Raw genomic sequence first — 8,914 nt, 5'->3', positions numbered from 1 at the left:
CCCGCAGCTGAGGAGCCAGAGTACGTGCTGCCGCAGGAGGCTTTCCCGCTGCGTCACGAAATCGTGGACACGCCGCCGGGGGCCGAGCACCTGCAGGACAAGGCTGACTCGCCACACGTGAGCGGCAATGAGGCGGACGCAGCATCGCTGGCGCCCGTGGACTCGTCCTTCTCGCTGGTCTCTGTCTCACACGCACTCTACGACAGCCGCTTGCCGCCGGACTTCTTCAGCGCACTAGTGCGCGACATGCTGCACTTCTACGCCGAGCAGGGCGATGTGCAGATGGCTGTGTCCGTGCTCATCGCACTAGGGGAGCGCGTGCGCAAGGACATAGACGAGCAGGCCCAGGTGTGCATGCAGCGTGCCCCGTCCTTCCGGTGCACGGGGGCCTGCGTGGGTCCTGACCTTCCTGCCTCTCCCTGCCCCGCCAGGAGCACTGGTACACGTCCTACATCGACCTGCTGCAGCGCTTCCGCCTCTGGAACGTGTCCAACGAGGTGGTCAAGCTGAGCACCAGCCGTGCCATCAGCTGCCTCAACCAGGCCTCCACGTCCCTGCATGTCAACTGCAGCCACTGCAAGCGGCCCATGAGCGGCCGGGGCTGGGTCTGCGGCAGGTGGGCCGCGGGGGCGGTGCTGCGGCCGCAGGGGCGGTGGGCCCCGTCAGCCCCCTGCAGCCCGCTGACGAAGCCTTTCGCCTGCAGGTGCCACCGCTGCGCCAGCATGTGCGCCGTCTGCCACCACGTGGTCAAAGGCCTGTTTGTGTGGTGCCAGGGCTGCAGCCACGGCGGCCACCTGCAGCACATTATGAAGTGGCTGGAGGGCAGCTCGCACTGCCCCGCCGGCTGCGGCCACCTCTGCGAGTACTCCTGACACGGGCCTCGGGACGCCGGCCGCGCCTGCGTCGACGCCTGTTGCCCAGACTTTGTGCCCAGGAGGAGGGGACTGGAACGTGTGAACCAAATAAAGCAAGCGGGAGCCGCTGTCCAGCTCTTGTTGCCCTTTCCTCGCGCCAAGTGGTGGGCGGGGTTTTCTTCCGGTGGCTGAGTCGCCATGGAAACTGCCCAGAGCTCGTGGGACCTACGCGCGGCCTTCGCTCCGCCTCCGGGGGGCGGAGCCGGCCGATTCAGGCACTTCCGGGAGCTGCGCTGCGCACGCCCGTTGCCACGACGATGGGTTTTTCAGCCAATGGTGGGTTCGCATGTAGTGCGGTGAGAGGCTTCCCGGCGGGCCTCGCGGCGGCGGGCACTACACTGGTGGCGCCAAGCCGATCATGGCGAGAGCGCCGCGCCCGCTCCTCCTGCTGGTGCTGTGGACGCTGCCGGCTCCGGGGAGGCCCAGTCCCGGGCCGGTGGGCGACGGGGGGTGGTGAGCGGCGCAGGCTGGGGTGGGGGACGCGGGGCAGCAGCGGGGGCGCAACGCTGACCCGGCTGTGCCCGCAGGCAGCGGGCCGGGCCGGGGCCGCCGGCATCCGTGGCCGAGGAGCAGCGCTGCACGGTGGAGCGTCGCGCCGACCTTACGTACGCCGAGTTCGTGCAGCGGTACGTGCTCCCGCCCGCCCCTCACAGCGGGGCTCTCTGAGTTCCGTCGTCATTCACCGTTCTTGTCACCCCCGTGCTGCTGGCTCGTGAGCCTGGGGCCACCTGTCGCGCTCTCGTGGACGCCTAGGGAAGGCCTGGGGCGCAGGCCGAATCCGGCCTGACTCTGTCTTTCCTTTTAGCTACGCCTTCTTCAGACCCGTCATCTTGCAGGGGCTCACAGACAACTGGGTGAGTGCGCGGCCGGCCGCCCTGGGCAGCTCCCTTCGTGCGGTGCCGGGCCGCTAAGTTCTCCCTGCCCCCCCAGAGGTTCCGAGCCCTGTGCTCTCGCGAAAAGCTCCTGGCCTTGTTTGGGGACAGCGTGGTCCGGCTGAGTACGGCCAACACCTTCTCCTACCAGAAAGGTGAGCTGCCGCACCCCAGCCCAGCCCAGCCCAGCCAGCCAGCCTGCCAGCCTCCGTGGGCAGGACCGGGCAGACCCGAAGGTTCTTTTCTTGCAGTGGACATGCCCTTCCAAGGTTATGTGGAGCAGCTGCTGCGTCCCCAGGACCCGGCCTCCCTGGGAAATGGTGAGCCACCCCTGGGGAGTGGCAGCGGCCTTGGTACACTTTTGAGGCTCTGGTACCACGATCTCAGCCCTCGTGGGTCCTCTCTGCTGACAGATACCCTGTACTTTTTTGGGGACAACAACTTCACTGAATGGGCACCACTTTTCCGCCACTACTCCCCACCTCCGTTTGGCTTGCTGGGCACCACCCCTGCTTTCAGCTTTGGAATCGCAGGTGGGCACTCGTGTGGGACCTGGGTGTGTGTGTGTGGGGGGGCATGTGGGCAGATAGGCATGGCCACTGGTTGTCCTGACTTTGCAGGAGCTGGCTCCGGTGTTCCCTTCCACTGGCACGGGCCCGGGTTCTCAGAAGTGATCTATGGCCGCAAGGTCAGCACAGGCTGGGAGTGGAGGCCTGGCACTCGCTGGCCCCCCACATGGGCATGACTTGGCTGCTCCTGTCCCCAGCGCTGGTTCTTGTACCCCCCTGAGAAGACACCCGAGTTCCACCCCAACAAGACCACACTGGCCTGGCTCCAGGAGAAGTACCCTACCCTTGGACCCTCTGCACGGCCTCTGGAGTGCACCATCCAGCCTGGGGAGGTCAGTGGTTTGTCAGAGAGGGTGGGAACAGGGTGGGGCTCTGGCTTTCAACTAAGCCCTGAGCCCCTTCCTCTCCCTGCCAGGTGTTGTATTTTCCTGATCGATGGTGGCATGCCACCCTCAACCTGGACACCAGCGTCTTCATCTCCACCTTTCTGGGCTAGCTGCTGCCCAGCCTCTGCACACACCAGCACACACCTGGAAGTGCTCAAAGGTTTTATTCCAGGGGTTGGGGTAGCAGAGTTGGCTTCAGTCCAACCCACCCTTATGCTGTACTGGGTCCAGAAGAGGGGTGGGGAGGCTCATGCCCAGGCAAGGGCTATGCTGAGAGCAGGAGGAGTCCAGAGGCCAACAGCAGAAGGGGGGGCAGGGCAGGAGGGAGTTCTGGGGCCACAGACTATGTACAGGGACGGGGCGCCACCCTGCACGTGCAAGCTCAGTAGTCCTCCACCCAACCATTCTCAGAGATGAATGCGTCGATGACCTCCTTCATGGCCAAGTTGGGGATGAGTTGCTCCTGGGTCAGCGGGCTCCGCGTCACAGGGTCAAAGTGGCCCACGCGCTGCAGGGACAGCAGGATCAGGAGGGGCCTGGTGGGGCCTCGGGCTGAGTGCCTGTCCCTGCTGGCTGCGGCCTCACCTGCAGGTGCTCCTCAATGTCCTTGCGGTCATAGGTGATACCACTTGGTGTGATGCAAGGCTCCCGCATCAGCTCGAAGCTGATCTTGCCACATAGGTAGTCAGGGATGTCTCGTTTCTGCAGCACACAGGAGGGATCAGGGACCAGGACAGGGATCACCCACAGGCCCCAGGGGACAAACTGGCCTCACCTTTCTCTTCTCATCCACCTGAGAGAAGAGCTCATCCATGTCTGCCAGGTATTTGTCCTGCAAACAAACAAGCAGCTGTGTGGGGGCAAGACAGCCCCATTTCCCCACCCCACGTGCACACGCAGATCTAACGGGGGACTGGGGGCACTCTCACGTGCTTGGCCTCAATGCAGGCCTGCTGGGCCCGGACATGGCCATCATCCTTGTCACCCTCATGGTTCCGTTGACACTCTTCCAGCTCCCTGGGGACCAACCAGGAGCTGGTCAGATGGGGCAGGCCAAGAGAAGTCAGACCCCACTCCAACTCTCAGGGCCAACGCTCAGCCTCCTGTCTCCTCGCCTCCAATAAACACCCGTGTCTGACTCCACTGCGACTCAGTGCCTGGGGGGGCGGGGCAGCGCCGCTTGGCCACAGCCCACCTCTCCCGCTCGGCCACGATGAGGCGGGTGAGGTAGGAGTGCAGCTCGTTCTCCTGGTGGATGCGCCGTTCCTCCATGTTGCTCCAGCGTTTCTTCTTGGCTATGCGCAGCGCGCTGGGGATGTCGTCACCAAAGTTGAGCCGCTGCTCCTTGGCCAGGTTGTAGGCTGCAGGATGAAGACTTCAGGTCACTGCTGGCCACTCCAGGCCAAGCACCCCCATCCCCCAGTGCCCACAGGGCACCTCGCTGCAGGTTGGCGATGGCCTCATCATAGCTCTCCATTTCCAGCTGGCACTGCCCCAGGAAGAAGTGTGCCTTCACGGACTGCCCGTCCAGCTCTAGGGCGCGCCGGCAGTCAGCCAGCGCCTGCTCGTGCTGCTGCATCTTCAGGTAGCACAATGCCCGGTTGGTGTAGTACACAGCCACCAGTGGATTCCGGGTCTGAGGACCAAGGCAGGAGCAGCCAGCGTGAGCTCAGCCCGGGCCCTCAGTCCCCACAGGGTGGCACCCTAATGGCCCAGGTGCAGTCCCAGCTTTGGTGCCCATGGCTGGCACGAGGAAACTAGACTTGCAGCAGTCAGAACCCCTGGGTCTCAGGACCTCCTGAGGGTGGACTCGCCCCAGAAGCCTGGCTGAACCTTGCTGCCAATGGATCCTGTACAGATGGGTTTCCCAGACCTCTGGAGGCCTCGAGGAACAAGGGATCGGGGACTCCAAGCGAGCCACCGCAAATATCCTGAGCTCCCGGCCCCACCCACCAGACTTGTCGGACAACCAGCACTGCGCGCAGAAACACGGCCTCGGCTCCCGTGGAACAAAATCATCACCGGGCCCTCGGAGCCCGTGACGTCCCCCCGGGTCCAAGCCAAGGCCCTCACATCCACAGACCGCCGGGGTGGCCGGGCCGGAGAACGCGGGGCTGCAGACGGGGCCCTGCCCCCTCCCCGGCCCGCGCGCACTCACGATGGCGCGGCCGTAGCAGGCCGCTGCCTCTGGGTACTTGCGGCCCACGAAGAGTCGGTTGCCCTGCTCCTTGAGCTCCTGAGCGCTCGGGCTCTTCTCCGGGCTTCCGCCGCCGGCGCCCAACCGCGCGCCACCCTCCTTCTCCTCCTTGCCCTTCATGGCGCCGCGCGGCAAGGCCTGGGCTCCGCGCCCGGCCCACCCTGCGCCCGCAAGCCCGAAGCCACAGCCGGAGCCCGCGATCCGCTCGGGCCCGGTCCAGCGATCGGCCACCGGAACTTCCGGCGGCGCGGGGCGGGGCCAGCTGGCGGGCACGTGAGTAGGCGGGGCCGTGCGTGCGCCCGCGGGGCGGGGCTAGCCGGGAGGGCCAACCCGTAGCAACGGCCCCGACGCCGGGAATGCCTGGGTTTCGCTGGCCTCTATCCGTCCCCCGCCCTTGGACCTTCCTCCCTGAAGGCCCGGCCCGGCCCCTCTGAGCGTTCACTAGAGAACCGGCTTCTGGTGCAGTCGCTCTCCGCATTCGGCCACCGGGGTGAGCAGCTCTCCCAGGTCGGCTGGAGGCCCCGCCCCCAAGAAGCCACGCCCCCTCATCGAGCCCCGCCCTGGCGCAAGAACATGGCGGCCGCCGCCGTCTGTAGGGCTTTGAGGACCCGGAGCGGCTGGACCGCCATCCTGGCGCATCACTGGGAGGCGCTGCGGACGCGCGCGGGCCTCCAGAGAACTTGGGGACAGGACGGGTAAGGGCGAGGTCTCCGTGGCCCCGAACTCCATCACCGCCCTTCCCCAGATATCGGGAGGCTCTGCCCACGGCCATCGGGGTCCGAGCAGGGAAGGCCTGACGCGAGACGACGTGGAACGGCTGCTGGCACGGAAACTTGTGGTGAGGATTCCCGCATGGGGGTGGGCTTCCAGGATGAGGGGCGGAGTTTCCTGAGGGCAACCCCGAGAGGCGGGGCCTCTTCCTGGGGTGGGGCTACTCTCTGGGGGCGGGGCTTCCCCGGCCAGGTGCATCTCTAATCGCTCTAGGTCTGGCCATCCCGGGAAGGGCCGCTTTCAGCCATGCCTGCTTGTGGCGGCCACCCCTCAAGTTGGTGATGCAGTTCAGCTGCTGTCTTCCACCTCCTGCCTAATACGCTAAAACTAATCACAGAACTGTGTTCTCTGTAGCATGTGCCCTGCTGTGTCCGCAGGTGAGAGGGCACCCAGCTGAGCATAGTCACCGTCTGGTGGTGGCCTGTCCCGGAGGCAGGGTTGTCTGGTGAGTGGGGATGTCCAGAGCAGGCTCCCTGTTCCTTCCCGGCCCAGGGACACCCCTGCGAGTGCTGTGGACCTAGGTTGTGTGTGGAGGCTATGGCCGGGCCTGGTGCCTGGCCTCAGCTTTGGTGCAGCTAACAGTGGTGACACCATGCCACCTGTTTGAATGGCAGGGCTCATCAGGCAGAAGAAGGTATCATTGGAGTTGAATACACACACATCAACCACACACCTGTCTGTAAAGCCACAGCTGCCTCCCCAGGTGGCAGGTACCCCACCTTTTTGTTGTGGGGATAGCACCCCCGCCCCATGAGAGGTGCCGGGGTGGGAAGGCAGGCCAGGCTCCTTGCAGTCCACTTAGCGCATGGGGGTGGCCAGCTGAGCCCCAGATCCCTGCATGGTCATCAATCCTGTGTAAAATATTTATTCATTCTCCAAAAAGGCTCAGACCGCAAGTCCTGGGGCCAGGGAGAAGGGCAGGGTCTCTGGGCCTCCCTTGGGCACCACTTCCTCCCCAGAGCTGCCCTCTCAGGCCTGGGAGGGGGCGGCTGGGGTTGGTGTAAGGCTTGCCCCGGACTCACTGGGGCCTTGGAGGGCCAACCGCCCCCCAGGGGAGAAACACCTTCGAGACTCTGTCCACGCAGGGTTGACATGCAGCCCACTGACGGTCACACGCACCCCAAAACCCAGCCCAGCCTGGTCAGGGCGGCGGGGGCACATGGGCGCCTAGCAGGTCATAGGCAAAGATGTTCCAGAAAATGGCGAAGAGCAGGAAGGTGCCATATGCCAGGAGCACCACCCACCAGCCGCACTGGTCACCCAGGCGCTCCTCGTAGCTACGCAGGATGGTCAGGCCCATGCTGACGCCCACCACTGCGCCCGCCAGATGTGCCATGAAGCTGGGCTGTGGGCCGGAAGCGGGCAGCGGAGGCGAGAAGCGCAGCCACACAGCCCGGCCCACCTCGGAGCTCACTGCAGGGGAGGTGGGAGGCGCTGTGGGAGGCGCCCTGGCCGCAGGCTAGGGTCCCCGCCCGCCTCACCGCGCCCGGCCCTCTACTCACTGCACACCAGGGCCAGCACCATTCTCAGCAGTTTGTAGGGACACCGCATCCCAGCCCAGTTCTGGGGGTACAGAGGCCGTGAGGCAGGCCATCCCGTGCTCGCTAGGTCCCCGCAACCCCACCTCCACCCCCCATCCCCGGCTTCACCATTACCATCACAACGTTGGCCAGGTGAGCTGAGCAGAGGGCGTAGACTCCGCCGGAGCCACCCACCACGGGGGCCCGCATGTCGGTGATGGAGACAGTCAAGGAGCCTGTGTGAGCGGGGTAGGGCCGTGAGGGAATGGCTTGACGACGGGGTCGTGGGGGGCGGGCGCACACCTGCCTCACCTGCCAACACGCCGGCCAGGTAGAGCAGACTGATTCGGAGCAGGCCGTGGACCATCTCCAGGGGCACCCCGATCATCAGCTGCAGGAGCGCGTTGAACCCCAGCTGCTCCAGGCTGCAGCGCGAGGAGCGTGCGTGAGGGGCGTGGACGCGAGGGGCGTGGCGAGTGGGGGCGTGGCGGGCAGTGTCCGGGCCTCCCACCCTCCCCGCGGGCTGGTGCAGAGCCGGCCTCCGACCGAGTGGAGCCTCCAAGCCCCGCACTCACCCGACGTGCATGAACATGTAAGTGAGGAAGCGCCACGCCCGAGCGCGGTGCCCGGGATGGTACACCAAGGGGCTTTTCATGTACTCGGGGTGGTAGGTCTGCAGCACCCACTTGTTGAGCCGCGCCCCGTAACACAGGAACACGATGACCTGCGGAGACGCGCGTCAGGCGGGGCGAGGCTGGGCGCGGGCGGCCGGGCCGCGGGCGGCGCTCACCTGGGCGAGGGTGACGGAGACCATGAACACCGGGGGCGGGCAGCTGCGGTGGCGGTAGAAGTACCAGCGGCGGTCCACCTCGCAGGGCAGGATCTCGTAAGCCACGTAGCGCACTAACCGCTTGTAGACACCCAGGCCCGCCTCGTCGGGCAGCCCGTCCCGGGGCAGCGCCCGCTGGCCGTTGGCGATGGCCCGTTTGAAGCTGCTGGAGCGCTTGCTGCTGACCTGGGGACAGGGCCGAGCGTGGGCCGGGGCGCCCCCGACCCCTGCCTGCGTGCCGCCCAGCCCCCCAGGTCCGCACGCCTCCCCGGCGGGCCGCTCGGTCGCGCGCTCCGGCCAGGTGCGGTGCCGCAGCCCTGCCACCTCCCTCCGCCCGGGCACTTTCTCCCGGGGCACTGACCAGGTCCACCAGCTCCTGGTAGCAGACCTGGCCCCGCTCGTTGCTCTGAGCCAGGGCCACCAGCATGTCCAGCTTGGCAGGGTCCAGAGGCAGCTCATGGCTGTGTACCAGGCCAGCGAAGGTGTCCGCGCCGATGAAGCCCGTGTTTTCCGGGTCCAGCTGCTGGAAGCAGGGCGGCCGGCCGGCCGAGGCCTGAGCGCCGGCCCAGCCCCCCATCCCAGGGCTGGGCCGGGCCAGCGGGAGGGGCGACGCCGAGCACCCCCGGCTCGGCGGCCCCAGCCGTCCGGAGGGGCGTCCTCCCGTCATATCGCCCTGCCCGCCCGGAAGGGCCAGCCTGGGTCCGAGCTTGGCGCCTGCCCTCCCCGCTCCCCTGGGGTCTCAGGCGCAGGGCCAAGGTCGCGTCGAGGGCCGGGGGCGCCGCCGGCGGCCGGTTCTCCGCCCCGCTCGCGCGCACCTGCTCCTGGATGAGCCGCAGCACCGAGCTTCTGTCCATAG

At 66.6% G+C, this 8,914-nt stretch overlaps 4 protein-coding genes across 4 annotated transcripts in view; 2 read left to right on the top strand and 2 right to left on the bottom strand.

Moving 5' to 3' along the window:
• The window catches only part of WDR24 (WD repeat domain 24), a 3,676-nt gene extending 2,804 nt beyond the window's left edge, over positions 1–872 (top strand). The window contains exons 8-10 of the mRNA XM_042783224.1: positions 8–348; positions 432–616; positions 704–872. Of these exons, the coding sequence (XP_042639158.1) occupies positions 8–348; positions 432–616; positions 704–872 (695 nt within the window). The remainder of the gene's footprint in view (positions 1–7; positions 349–431; positions 617–703) is intronic.
• A 400-nt stretch (positions 873–1,272) lies between these two features.
• Positions 1,273–2,851, top strand: JMJD8 (jumonji domain containing 8). Its single transcript, XM_007957486.1, has 9 exons — positions 1,273–1,367; positions 1,442–1,540; positions 1,720–1,768; positions 1,845–1,941; positions 2,038–2,106; positions 2,200–2,319; positions 2,407–2,474; positions 2,553–2,687; positions 2,771–2,851. The coding sequence occupies exons 1-9, from the start codon at positions 1,273–1,275 to the stop codon at positions 2,849–2,851; spliced, it is 813 nt and encodes a 270-aa protein (XP_007955677.1).
• A 272-nt stretch (positions 2,852–3,123) lies between these two features.
• STUB1 (STIP1 homology and U-box containing protein 1) lies at positions 3,124–5,058 on the bottom strand. Its single transcript, XM_007957461.2, has 7 exons — positions 4,900–5,058; positions 4,179–4,377; positions 3,937–4,102; positions 3,671–3,758; positions 3,517–3,573; positions 3,327–3,443; positions 3,124–3,249 (listed from the first exon to the last, which is right to left on the bottom strand). The coding sequence occupies exons 1-7, from the start codon at positions 5,056–5,058 to the stop codon at positions 3,124–3,126; spliced, it is 912 nt and encodes a 303-aa protein (XP_007955652.1).
• A 1,792-nt stretch (positions 5,059–6,850) lies between these two features.
• On the bottom strand, positions 6,851–8,912 carry RHBDL1 (rhomboid like 1). Its single transcript, XM_007957458.1, has 8 exons — positions 8,874–8,912; positions 8,420–8,581; positions 8,020–8,244; positions 7,805–7,953; positions 7,542–7,654; positions 7,365–7,465; positions 7,212–7,272; positions 6,851–7,122 (listed from the first exon to the last, which is right to left on the bottom strand). Exons 1-8 carry the CDS (start codon positions 8,910–8,912, stop codon positions 6,851–6,853), a joined length of 1,122 nt encoding a protein of 373 aa, XP_007955649.1.
• Positions 8,913–8,914: the final 2 nt, after the last annotated feature.

The sequence above is a fragment of the Orycteropus afer genome, unplaced genomic scaffold, assembly GCF_000298275.1.
Source record: "Orycteropus afer afer isolate SDZICR_OR568_19922 unplaced genomic scaffold, OryAfe1.0 scaffold00751, whole genome shotgun sequence".
NCBI classification, from domain to species: Eukaryota; Metazoa; Chordata; class Mammalia; order Tubulidentata; family Orycteropodidae; genus Orycteropus; species Orycteropus afer.
The sequence above is the reverse complement of the archived record's forward strand: the minus strand, read 5'-3'. Positions and strand labels throughout refer to the sequence as shown.